Below are 13666 nucleotides of genomic sequence, written 5' to 3'. Positions count from 1 at the left end.
TGGTTTTTATTTTTATAAGCTTACAAATCAATGCCCAACTTATCAGATTGTTTATGCGATTGCCTTATCGCAGTTAAAACTCAATGTCTGAGTCCCTGAGATTTATATATACAATTAACAAATGTTGTTAGAGCTAATTACGCTACACATTTGTATTGTCAATATACAAAAAGTCACAAGCAATGCTCATTAAACGCTTAGGCCATAATTTATAAAGCCCACGCAACAATAACAACAAATACTTGCATATTAATTATAGTTGTAGTAGGCGTTAAAATTGTTGCATAAATTAATTAAATTTATTAAGATGTCGTCAGCTTAGATCACAAACGTTTTTGTTATGGTTTTACCTTTTGCATGCTGCTTAAATCCGATTAAACTGCTCATCTTGATTAAGTGAATGTAGATTTAAATGTAATTTGCTTTCTCATTTCACACAGATGAACGCGATGCCATTCAGAAAAAGACTTTCACAAAATGGGTTAACAAACATCTTAAAAAGGTAAGTGCAACAACAAAGTTAACTAAAAACAAAAAAAAAATAAACATAAATACAAACGCATTTCAATTATTTGTAACGCTCATTTAAATACAATAAGCAGCATTGGAAGTATGCCAAGGTATAGATACAAGTTACTTAAAATTTGAATACCAATGCATTAATTAATTAATTAAATTACAGACTTACACTATGCTACACGTTTGTGTTACAACAAATGGTATTCCCTGTTGTACGCAGTCTGTAAGTTTTAAACAGAAAATAATTTATTGCCTAAGCCAAGGCGCTACAACTGGTTTTACTTAATTTATTATGCGTATTTTTATGAGTTTTATTTGCATTTGTTGTTGTTATTTATATTTATTTTTCAACTCACAAATTTATTTAGAAACCAAAAGAATTTATGCATACTCACCACACAGTTGTGTAGCGCGCAGCTTTTTGTCAGCTTATAGTTTCTTGTTTTATATTTTACTCACTTTATTTCTGCGCTTCAGGCCAATCGACGTGTTGTGGATTTGTTTGAGGATTTGCGCGATGGTCACAATTTACTTTCACTCTTGGAGGTGCTATCTGGCGAACACCTGGTGAGTGCAATTTATGGCATTGCAATTGCATTTATTTGCTTAACGTTTTTTTTTGCAGCCACGTGAGAAGGGTAAAATGCGTTTCCATATGCTGCAGAATGCACAAATGGCCTTGGACTTTTTGCGTTATAAGAAAATCAAATTGGTTAACATACGCGCCGAGGATATTGTGGATGGCAATCCAAAGCTAACGCTCGGACTGATCTGGACCATTATATTACATTTCCAGGTATGTCTAGTAAACGTATAAAAAATTATTATATGGAGCAAGTGGGGGCAGTGGGGGCGCCTAATAAGGCAAGCAGCTCAAAGTCAGCCAAAGCGACGCCCACAAGCGCAACAAATTGGCTTGAGCAGTGTTTGTTTTGCCTTTGAAGGTGACCCTCAAATTGGTGGACACCCAATTCAAGTGACTAGATCGTTTAACAAATAATTCCGTAACAACAAATTCGATTTCGTTTTCATTTTGGGCGTTTCAACTGCAGCACTTAAACTCAAGTCGCAACCCACACAAATACAAATGTATGTGTGCTTTACAGCTCTCTCACTGTTTAGAGTGTGTGTGTGTGTGTGTTGACTTATTTTGGCGAATGCGGTGCTGCCTTTTAAGGCAGCCAGTTTACCTTCTCTTCATCACCGCACCACCAGCCCCAGCAGCAGCAGCAGCAGCAACCCACCAACCATCAGCGTCAGCGTCAACTGACACACATAACCAAGTCCAAGCTGGCGCTCGCACTGCTACAGTTCGTCAACATTCAACAGTTGTTATTACTGTAGTTGTTGTTGTTGTTGTTGTTGCCCACAAGGCCGCCATTGATCAGCCACTTGGCTTGGCTCTGAGCCCACCTACACACACAGAAAGAAAAAAAACAAACAGCAACAGACAATCCAATTGCAGAGCCAGTGAATTGGAATTGGAAGCTAAACAAATGACTCCTTTCTCCTTCGCTTGCTGCTAAGCTAAGCTAAGTTAATCCATGATTAGCTATCTAAACTGAACTATATGCAGCTTAACTTTTGTTTATCTTTCGTTATTACATAAATCGTTTAAGCTGCTGCTTTAAATCAATTCTAGTCACAGGCTTAATCGGTAGACAACTCCTTGATCAGCTATCTAATCTGAACTGCATATATTAGTTTAACTTCTGTTTATCTTTCATTAAAGTTTTCAATCCAAACATAAACCAATGAAGTAACTACTTTAAATCAATCCTAGTCACAGGCTTTAATTCTCGACTTACTCAAGCGCTTAATCAGCTATCTAATCTAAAATATATGCAGTTTGACTTTTGTTTATTATTTCCAGTTAGTTGAAGGCTCAACTCCCTTTTCTTATTCCTAATCAGTCGTCATAAGTTAATCAATATGAAGGCAATTCCTAACGCTGTTATTCGGTTTGACTTCATTCTTTCTAGAAGATTTTTGGCATCTGTTTATCTTCAACTCAACTTGCTTTTCATACTGCTAATCAGTCATAAGTTAATCAATTTGAAGGCAACTCCTGACGCTGCCAGAATTAGTGATCTAATTTTTGAATTAAATGCAGTTTGACTTTATTCTTTCTAGAAGATTTTTGGCTCCACTTCAAAATCATTTTTCTTCCATTCTATACCCTATTCGCAGGCTTTGTATTAAAGCTTAATTCTTGTCTAGCAGGCTTAATAGGAAGGCAACTTCTTGATCAGCTGAGATATATGTAGTTTGACTTTTGTTTAATATTTCTAAAGAGTTTAAGGCTCAACTTTAACTCAACTCCCTTTTCCTACTGCTAATCAGTCTTAAGTTAAACAATTTGAAGTCAACTGCTTCTCCTTTTCTAATTTTCGAATTAAATGCAGTTTGACTTTATTCTTTTTAACAGATAAGTCTTTTTGCTTCCATTCTTTATCCTAGTCGCAGGCTTTATATTAAAGCTTAATGCTTAGCGCTTAGTCATCATCATTTCCGCACTGCATGCGTCTCCAAGTCTGTTCACTAGCTCAATATGTGTGTCAACAGCTTTAAAAGCAGCAGCAACAACAACAAACTAGATGCAATTTAAAACTCGAGTATTTCGTAATTTGTGACGACGCATGCCTCATGCAGCTGTTGTTGTTGTTGCAACAACGATGCGATCGGAGGCGGCTCGATTTGATCGATGGCGCGCATAAATGCTCAATGATGCTGCCAGTCAGTCAGCCGCGGTGGCAGCGGCGACCATGAGGCATGCCTCCCCCCCACCCCGCTCTGCTACATTCGCTCACTCGCTGTTTATGTCGCAGACGTCGCTGCTTCAATTGCGGCAACGTATTGTAAATCACTTGGCAATGTGAAACTCAATCGCGCGTCATTTACTGTTTATGTTATTTATTATTTCTTACTCGCATGTCTGACTGACTGTCTGTCTGTCTGTCCGACTGTCTGACTGTGCGACTGTCGTGCCTGTTTCAACTCTGCGGCAATTGTCTCGCGCGCTCTTTGTAAATTCCAAGGATTTATGTTTATTGGACAGCCACAAATTCAGTTTGAGTTGCGGGTGTTCGCGCTGATGTCATTTCTGTTATTTGCTGTTAAATGCAAATTAAGCAACGTGACTTAAAAGGATCTGCGCATATTTATCTAAAAAATGTCTAAAAACTTGTGCTAATACATTAACCCTAGACTGACTACAAACAAAAAAAAAAAAACAAAAACGCTTTATTAATGAGCTTTAGTCACGCTTATCAGTTGGGCAAGCGGGTTTTGAATCTTGGCAGCGCATCGCATATCAATTTTTTGTGATTTCAATTATGACATAATGTCTATTAATAAGGCAATTGCAATTTATTCAACTGGGTGCGCTTGTATTCAATTAATTGGCGCGCTTTGTGGGTCAACGTGCAAAATACAAAACTATTTAATGGCAATAAATTGCACAGCAATTTAACAGCAGCGCCTATGGCAACAGTAACGCTGCTTAGCTATAATTAAGTTATAAATTTATTGTGAGCCGAGAGCCACCCACAGCACTGTAAGCTAAGCTGACAGCGTTTTTTTTGCTTCGCCTTGAGTTTAAAGTGGCTGCCACTTCCGTCAGCTCCAGCGCTCAATTGTTTAATTTAAGCAACGCATAAATTTATGACTTTGAGTTATAACCAACTGACAAACTACAAATCTGTGAAATCTGTGTCGAATTACGCGCACAAACGTTTTCATTATAAGCAAATTTCGTAGCTTGTTAGCCACACTTGTTTATAGTGCTTAACGTCTAAATCAACAGGCAGCACTGTTAGCCAACTTGCATAGCTGTTAAGAAGAAAGTACGTTAAGCTTTCAACGCTTTGGTATTTTATTGTCACAGCCTTCGTAGCAAATATTTTTATATATTATATTTGTTAATTTATTATTTTGAGCCCTCAGCATGACATCAGCGCGCGCAGCTGTCGACTCTAAGCTACTGCACGTTTTAAAAACGAAAGACTTCAACGCAAGCAACGAACTTGTTTATTAAACAAATGCACTTATTGGTTGTAATTTATGACATTGATGACTGAATTTTTCGTTATCGCGTGGGCGACGCACAAAATTTAATATTATTTGTGTATTTGTGTTGTGTGTTTCATTAATAAATCGAATGGCAAACATTTGCACAAATATGGAGCGAAAACTGGTTAGCCAAATAGTCAGTTAGTAAGCATTTGCTTGGCCAGTTTAGACAGCGAGGCGCAACCACGCAAAAAATTCCGCAATTGCTGCTGCTGCTGCTGCTATGCAAATAGCTAAAGCCAGCCATATATGTAAAGATCGGTCAGCGAAAACAAACAAACAAAACACATGAGAACGTGTTTCAAATTCAGCTATAATTATTATTTATAATTGAGTATGAATGAATGTGGTGTATTGATTCAAGTACATTAAATTCTAAAGCAAATACTTGTAATTTAGCCCACACACACACGCACACACACACAGCATTTGAGACAGTTAAATTGGCATATTTGGTGTGCTGCCCACACTTGAGTTTTAGCCTCAAAGTTAAACTGAGCTTTGCGCTTTTCACTGACACAACGTTTAAGGCCACTAATTGCAATTGGCAATTGCATTCTATAGCTTTAGCTACCTGTATTGAATGAACTTGCACGTTTTGCAGCATTTTGTTTGCTCACCACAAACAGCAAAAAAACAACTGAGCGCACAAAAAGTTGCTCAAATTACCACAAATTACAGCAGAGAGAGAGAGATAATAAAAAAGTATAGCGCACCATTTGTTTACTAAGCTTGCATCATCAGCTTGTTATTAATAAATCAGTTGCTTGGGCTTCTCCCACTCCTCACCTGTTGCTCCCTCTAATTAGCTTTGCAATTCTATTGGCGTTGGTGTCTACGACCTGAGCGTGAACCTCAGCTCAGCTCAAATATTTATCGTCGAGTCAATACTCGTACTCGTACTCGCTTGTAACTGCTGTAGTTACTGCCTTTTAGCCATGTAGGGCATGTAACATGCTAATTAGCCCAAGCTTACTGCATACAGATAGAAAAGTATCTATGACTTGGGGCAGCTGTTGCCATAACCGTTAATTTATTACATTTCCCGTCTCGTCTAGTCGAGTGTAGATTTTGCTTAACACCCACTCAAATTAATTACATACTTTCTATATAGCGCCTTAAATGTTGCGACAGCTTGTGTTACCATTTTTGGTAGCAAAATTAAATAACAAACTGCAAAATGTGCAATAAATGAATTTTAATTGACAAGTGCATTAGCTGCCATTAATTAAGCTTTAATTTAAAATGATCTAAGCAATATTGGCCAAGTCTTTATTTAAATGCTGCAGCTCTTTCTTATAGCCAAAATCTTAGCTTAAGCCATTTTAGTTTAGTTCGAATAATTTTCCCAGCGTTTTAGCATATAAACCTGTTGGGGCCTGAACTCTCTTCTTAGTTTGGTTTAAGCCACGTCCAGCTGTGTGTAATGACTTGGTCGTGATGTGTTATGAGCCACAAAATTCAAATTGCTTTGCCTAATTTAGTTTTTCTTTTGGCCAGGCTAATGTCAGCGGGTCAATCGCAGAATGTGCGCTTCTAATTAGTTGTTGCTCTTTAGTTTTAGATGTGCGCCGATAATACGCAATTTGACCCACTGTGCGGGCAAAAACTTGTTCTTTGCCACTGTCTCTTTTAGCTTATTTTTAATTTTCATGCTTTGGCTTTTGAGCTGCTTTTGTTGTACTTCCAGGCATTTGGCGATGACGCAGCGCGTCCAACTCCAAGCAGTCAATGTACTGAAATGACAAACAACAGCAAAAGGCTGCATGAAATTGTTTATAATAATAGCAGCGAGCAAAGCATAAGCATAATTTAATGCTAAGCTGACTTTGAACTTTAGCTAAATCTTTTATAATTAATGCGCAGTTTTGAAGCTTAGCTTAGCCAACAAATTTAAATGACAGCAAAGTGTATTTAATAGTTGTGCATAGCTAATTTAGTTACAACCTTCACTTGTCTTTTTGTTATTATTGTTACGTTGTTGTTGTTGTTTTAATTCTGCAGCAGCGTTTTACATATGCGTTGGCGTAGGCGCTGCTTGGTTACCATGGACACCACACTCACACACACACATATACATAATACGTCATTAGTACGTAGCGCAGCTTAGAGCAGTCAGCAAGCCATAACGGGGATGGCGCGTTGGCAGCGACGTTAACGTCGACGCAGCTGTCAGCACGATCGCAATTTCGTTTCCAGATTCCAATGCGCGGCTTAGGCTGCCGGCAATGTGTGTGCCAATTCCGTTTTGTTTTCATTCTCGCGCGCCGCCACCTGCTAGAGCAGCGCAGTCAACGTTGACGCCAACACCTGGCACACAGCTTGGAACAGAATAGAGCAGAGCAGAGCAGCGGCAACACTTTAAGCGTTTTAACTTGGCCCGATCGCGTTTAGTCGTTGTCGAGTCGCCGCACATATTTGTTCACTTTGTTGTCGCTGCTTACGTTAAATTATATACCTATACATAGTTACACATACTGTATGTATTGTAGAGTTAGAACTCTGAACTCGCACGTCGCGTATAAACAAAACGCGCGTTAGAAACAATAAACAAAACAAGTGTCGCCTTACCAAAGTGAAAGACCAACCAAAGCTTGCAGCGTTTAATAATAATAATGTCTGACTCAATGATGTCAGCATTTAATTCAAGCTAAAAAATCCAATTTCGATATATATCTTGGCGAGTCTATTAAATGCAATCGCTTAAATATTTTGATTTATGAAATATGCCGCCAATTTTCAATTGATTTCAATCTCAAAAGCGCGCAATTGAATTCAATTAAGCGCCGTTTTCAACTTTAATGTTTGTGCGCTTGCTTGGAATTTAATTTTTATGACGAATTCATTAACGAGCATCAAATGCAGTCCCCAGACTATATGCATATATATATATGTGAACGTTCTGCTTCGCAGAGTTTATTGTTGTTATATATTTTGCAATTTCTAGTGCTTTTATTCCAATGAAACTTTTATTAATTTCAATTTATGTGCTGTCATTGTCGCTGTCGATGCAAATTTGGCTAAAGACTGTAGCTCTGTGTGTGTGTGTGTTTGTGTGTGTAAAAATAACTATAAAAAGCACTCAATTGTCGTCAACTTCAAACGGTAGCCAGGCAGACATATTTGGCAACTTGGCAGCTGTTGTTAGCTGTTAGCCTGGCTAGCAGCTGCTGCTGTTGGCAAAATGCTGCGCGCTTCCAAAGCCATTCAAAATGTCAAGCCATTAACGCCTCTTAGTGACGCCTCCGCAGACACGACACTTCAAGCCGAAGCCGAAGCTGTAGCTCAAGCTCAAACTGAAGCTGAAGCTGATGCCCAAGTTCGACTCTCGACTCTGCAGCTTTTGCTATTATGTTGCAATTAGCATTTGTGGCTGTTGTGGCTGTGGCTGCTGCGCAGGCGTTTGAAACTTTCAAGGCGCAACGCCTTTGGGCGCATGTGGGCGCTGCTTTTGGCCATGTTGGCTGTTGATCTTGAGCCATTAAGATTAGATATAGCCTAAAGCTTAGGCGTGCGTTATGATAACAAAACTCAGTGCGACGGCCTTGCTTATCTCACAGCAGTTAAAAACAAAAGCAATTCAACACTTTGCTTTTGTTTGATTTCATTCTATACTTAAATTGTATAACGTTTGTTTCAATTCCAAGCTCTGTTTACAACGCAACAAGCGATAATGGCACAGCGCAGCGTGTTTCATGCCAAAACGTTCCCATGCTCTGACAGACAATTAGTTAGATTTGTTGTTCATGCCCCGCAGCGTTCCCCTGCCCCAACCCAAGCACATGAACTTTTAGTTATGGCTCGTTTTTATTTTTTTGCGAAAAGAAATAGGCGAGAGGGCTCCAACAACAGTTTGTTGTATAATTATGTGTACATACATTCACATAAATAATTCGCTCATCAGCTCCCTTGACTCTGCCTGTGGGTGCCCCAGAGTCCAAGAAAAACTCTCCTAGTGTCTGTTTGTGTATAAAGCAAAATAAAACAAGACATCCGGTGCCGGTGCCGCTGCCGTTGCCGATGTTTATGCTGTGCTTGGCCTGGCTTTGACTTAATTAAACGCAAATTGCGAGCCGCAACAAACTCAATTGTCTGTGGGCACGAAAAGTGCGCGACGGTACACACAATTAAATAGTTCTGTCTGCTTCTTCTTTCCAATTCTAAATCACGCACAAAAATAGCAAAATTACGAAACGCGAGAGAGAAAACGAAAACGAAACATAACGAACTGTGTTAAACAAAAACAGTGAGCAAAAACGAAACTCCAATTTGTTTAAACCAAAAAAAAGTCGCGAGCAAATAAAATTTCAACGCTGGACAAAGTGGAGTCGATGACATGCACGCCAGCAGCAGCTCGCAGTCAACGCTGAAGCGCACCCAGCAGCTGGTGCGGCAGACAAATGGCAGTCAGCCGTACGTCACTAGCGGCAGCGAGGTGATTCACTCCTCACGTGGACCACCCATAACGACCAACATTGATGACTCCGGTTTGCGCTATCGTCAGGAGACGAAGCGTGAGCGCACTGTCGAAGCTTTCATCACCGACTATCCGGGTGTGTCTCCCATGGGCAGTGTGCCCCATGAGCGCAGCAACTTTGAGCGCACCGTGACCTTTCAGGATGCGACGCGTGGCAGCGGCAGACGTCCCTCGGACAGCAGTCATGCTCTGGTGCCCGCTCATGCCGGCCCCGCCGCGAGCTATCAGCAGGTGACACGCAACAAGCGCATCTCCACCGAGGTGCTGGGCTCCAGCGTGGAGAGCACCAAGACCTCGCAACGTGCACCCAATGGGCATCGGCGCGTAACGACGCATATTGTGCGCAAGGTGACGACGCTCAGTCGCGCCGAGGAGAACCAACAGCCGGCAGAAGATCTTCTGCCACCTGCCAAGATGATACGCAGCTCAGAGCTGGAGTATCGACGCGCCTTGCCGCCGGCCATCGAATCCGCGTCCTCAACCATGCGCAGAGAGGTAAAGCGAAATCGAAAGGGAATCCCTTTTTGAAGTTGAAGTGGAATTGTTTATGCTCTTTAGAAAGTTTTCCAGGGATCTTTATGTCAATCTCCTTTATGCGCACTCCATTAAACATACTAAGTCGTATAAATGTTGAAAGGAATAGTCAACAGTGTTGACATGGGAATTATGTAAAAAAATAGAATTCAGTTTGAATAAAAGTCAAGAACTGCATTCAATTGGAAATATAAATCAAAGAACGAATTCAGTTTGAATTCAATAGGGTGATCAAAATATTAGTTCAAATAGAATTTTTAAAAAGGAAGAAAAAAAGGACGCAACATCAATGTAATTCGTTAAGAATGTATTCTGAGAGTAATTCAAATTCAGTTTGAAAAAAAAACCCCTAAATTCTCGAATTGATTTTCAGTCGATAAACTACTCGGAAATATGTGATGAATTTTTGAATTCATCGAATTTGATGAAAGCTCTAACTTGTTGGAATGCCCAATGTCATTTATACTTGCTCCATATATAATTGTATTAATTAAGTTCCATCAACTTGCTTTAAACGTACTTGACTAATTACATTCCCTTACGCTCTCTATAGATCTCCGATATTGTTGTGGGCAAAGAGGACAACGTATCTGCTCGCGAGGCTTTGCTGCGCTGGGCGCGCCGCTCGACTGCTCGGTATCCGGGTGTGCGCGTTAACGACTTTACATCATCGTGGCGTGATGGTTTGGCCTTCTCGGCTTTGGTGCATCGCAACCGACCGGACTTGCTTGACTGGCGAAAGGCAAGGAACGATCGGCCACGCGATCGCCTCGAGACGGCCTTCCATATTGTGGAGAAGGAATATGGAGTGACGCGTCTATTGGATCCAGAAGGTAAACATCACGTGCAATTAAAAGTTTAAACGTCTTATAACATTTGTTTTTTCAATTTAGATGTGGACACCAATGAACCGGATGAGAAGTCACTCATTACGTACATTTCATCGCTGTACGATGTGTTCCCAGAGCCGCCCTCTATTCATCCATTGTTCGACATGGAGTCACAACGTCGCGTGCACGAGTATCGCGATTTGGCCCAGCAGTTCATCTATTGGTGCCGCGAGAAGACCGCTTACTTGCAGGAACGTTCGTTCCCGCCCACGCTCATCGAGATGAAACGTTTGCTCAGCGATTTGCAGCGTTTCCGCAGCGAGGAGGTGAGCGCACGCAAACGTGAAAAGTCCAAGCTCATACAGATCTACAAAGAGCTGGAGCGTTACTTTGAAACGGTGGGTGAGGTAGATGTCGAAGCGGATCTGCGTCCCGATGCCATTGAGAAGGCCTGGTATCGCATGAACACCGCTCTGCAGGATCGCGAGGTCATATTGCAGCAGGAAATCGAACGCTTGGAGCGTCTGCAGCGCTTGGCCGACAAGGTGCAGCGAGAGATTAAGCATGTGGATCACAAGCTGACGGATCTGGAGACGCGCATTAGCGAAGAGGCGCGTCGCATTGAGCGCTTGCATCCAGTTGATGCCAAGAGCATTGTCGAGTCGCTCGAGACAGAGATCAGACATCTGGAGGAGCCCATTCAGGACATGAATCAGGATTGTCATGTGATCAACGAGGGACGCTATCCACATGTGAGCGAGCTGCACAAGAAGGTCAACAAGCTGCATCAGCGCTGGGCACAGCTGCGCACCAATTTCCACACAAATCTGGTACAGAAATTGGCCGGTTTGAAATTCCCCGTCCACGAGACGACTGTGACGCGTCAAACGCGCATGGTGGTCGAGTCCCGTCAAATCGATACCAATCCACATTTCCGCGATCTGCAGGAGCATATCGAATGGTGCCAAAATAAATTGGTAGGTTTCAATCGAAAGTTGGCTACCTTCATTTTCTAATCATTTTTCTTTTGCAGAAACAATTGCTTGCCGCCGATTATGGCAGCGATTTGCCATCAGTGAAACAGGAGCTGGACAATCAGCAGCATGAGCACAAGATCATCGATCAGTTCCACACCAAAATACTCAACGACGAACGCCAGCAGACCAAGTTCAGCGGCGACGAACTTAACCTCTATCAGCAGCGACTCAATCAATTGCAAAAGGTCTACGCCGAGCTGCTTAGCACCTCGACCAAGCGACTCTCCGACTTGGACTCGCTGCAGCACTTCCTCACCCAAGCCTCTGCCGAGTTGCAGTGGCTCAACGAGAAGGAGCAGGTGGAAATCACACGCGACTGGGCGGACAAACAACTCGATTTGCCTTCAGTGCACAGATACTATGAGGTGAGTGCTTAACTAAGACTTAGTCTAGACTTTAATCTGTGTGTTTAGTGCTAGTGAATTAAATGTTATCTTATTACAAGCGTGCATTTGGTAATGGCGACGAGGTAAGCTTGTACTAAATATTTGATATACCAATTGGCAAAATTCCAAATAACCAAATGCACTTTTATCAATTTTAATTAATTAATTTCATTAAAAAAATATACTATTTAGTTAAAGTTAACAAACAAATTGAAATAAAATTTAAAGTAATAAATGAAGTTTTCTTTAAGCTCAAAAAAAATGATTTTATTAAAATTTAGTAAAAATTATTTATTGAAAAAGTTCTTTTTCGCAATTTAACGAATTATTGTCTAAGTTTTCACTTTTTGTACTAAAAAGTAGTAACAAATATTTACTTACAAATATTTATATGTATGTTAATTAGCAGAAATTATATATTTAATATTATTTACTAATATTAATATTTACTTTATAATATTTATATGTATGTCAATTAGCAAAAATTAGTGAACAATATTTACTTAAAGAGGTAGTTAAAAATATTTACTTAAAAATTTTTACTTTTATTTTCTCTAGCTAAAAATTATTTGAAAATATTTACTTGCAGTTTGAATTTTATTATTTAGCTAAGAATATTTACACTAAAATTATTTTTATTTCAAATATTTGTATGCTTCAATTTTATATTAACCACATGTTTCCTCTTTCAATCGAAACAGAACCTTATGTCCGAACTGGAGAAGCGTGAGATGCACTTTGCGACGATTTTGGATCGAGGCGAGGCTTTGTTGAACCAACAGCATCCCGCTGCGAAGTGCATTGAGGCGCACCTGACGGCCTTGCAACAACAGTGGGCGTGGCTGCTGCAGCTGACGCTCTGCCTGGAGGTGCATTTGAAGCATGCCACCGAGTATCATCAGTTCTTTGCGGAGATTAAGGACGCAGAGCAATGGCTAACGAAGCGCGATGAGATACTCAACAGCAAGTACTCGCAGTCGGACTTTGGTTTGGATCAGGGTGAAGCCTTGTTGCGTGGCATGCAGGATTTGCGTGAGGAGCTGAATGCCTTTGGCGAAACTGTGGCCACGCTGCAGCGACGAGCGCAGACTGTGGTGCCGTTGAACAAGCGCCGCCAGCCTGTGAATCGTCAAGGACCTGTGCAGGCCATATGCGCGTACAAGCAGCAAGGACAGCTGCAGATTGAAAAGGGCGAAACGGTTACACTGCTGGACAATTCGGGACGCGTCAAGTGGCGCGTGCGCACGTCCAAGGGACAGGAGGGTCCAATACCTGGCGCCTGTTTGCTGCTGCCGCCGCCCGATCAGGAGGCTATCGATGCAGCTGAGCGTTTGAAGCGCTTGTTCGATCGCTCCGTTGCGCTGTGGCAGAAGAAGCATCTGCGCTTGCGTCAGAACATGATTTTCGCCACCATACGCGTGGTGAAGGGCTGGGACTTTGATCAGTTCTTGGCCATGGGACCCGAGCAGCGCACGGCCATCAGACGCGCCTTGAACGACGATGCGGACAAATTGCTGAGCGAGGGCGATCCCAATGATCCACAGCTGCGACGCTTGCGACGCGAAATGGACGAGGTCAATCGTCTGTTCGATGAGTTCGAGAAGCGTGCGCGCGCCGAAGGTGAGTGGGTGGGCGTGGGTGTGGGCGTGGAGATCACATTTCAATTGACGGCGCTCTGCCAGCTGTCAGCTTCGCATTTTTGGCCAGAGACCAATTAAGCTTTAATTGAATTGAATTCAATTTGTCAAACAAGCAGGCTCAGCTCAATTGTTAGTCTCAAGTCTCGAGTCAAAGGCAACACACAAGTTTAAC

At 41.5% G+C, this 13666-nt stretch overlaps 1 protein-coding gene across 35 annotated transcripts in view; it reads left to right on the top strand.

The window, feature by feature from the left end:
* Window positions 1-13666, top strand: part of LOC108596008 (dystonin) — a 65952-nt gene that overhangs the window by 15366 nt on the left and 36920 nt on the right. For 26 of the 35 annotated variants that reach the window (XR_001915028.1, XR_001915029.1, XM_017981325.1 and 23 more), the window contains 7 exons: window positions 441-502; window positions 997-1086; window positions 1145-1315; window positions 10155-10434; window positions 10495-11408; window positions 11465-11833; window positions 12556-13474. Coding sequence is in view for 32 of the 35 variants with exons in the window: in XM_017981325.1 (XP_017836814.1) it covers window positions 441-502; window positions 997-1086; window positions 1145-1315; window positions 10155-10434; window positions 10495-11408; window positions 11465-11833; window positions 12556-13474 (2805 nt within the window). In the remaining 3 variants the exon portion in view is untranslated. Of the gene's footprint in view, window positions 1-440; window positions 503-686; window positions 743-996; window positions 1087-1144; window positions 1316-8909; window positions 9563-10154; window positions 10435-10494; window positions 11409-11464; window positions 11834-12555; window positions 13475-13666 lie in introns of those variants that run through there. The other 9 variants (XM_017981322.1, XM_017981321.1, XM_017981320.1 and 6 more) reach the window with 4 other exon arrangements.

This window comes from Drosophila busckii, chromosome 2R (assembly GCF_011750605.1).
Source record: "Drosophila busckii strain San Diego stock center, stock number 13000-0081.31 chromosome 2R, ASM1175060v1, whole genome shotgun sequence".
Classification (NCBI taxonomy): Eukaryota; Metazoa; Arthropoda; class Insecta; order Diptera; family Drosophilidae; genus Drosophila; species Drosophila busckii.
Note: the sequence above shows the minus strand (reverse complement) of the source record. Positions and strands in the feature narration are given on the sequence as shown.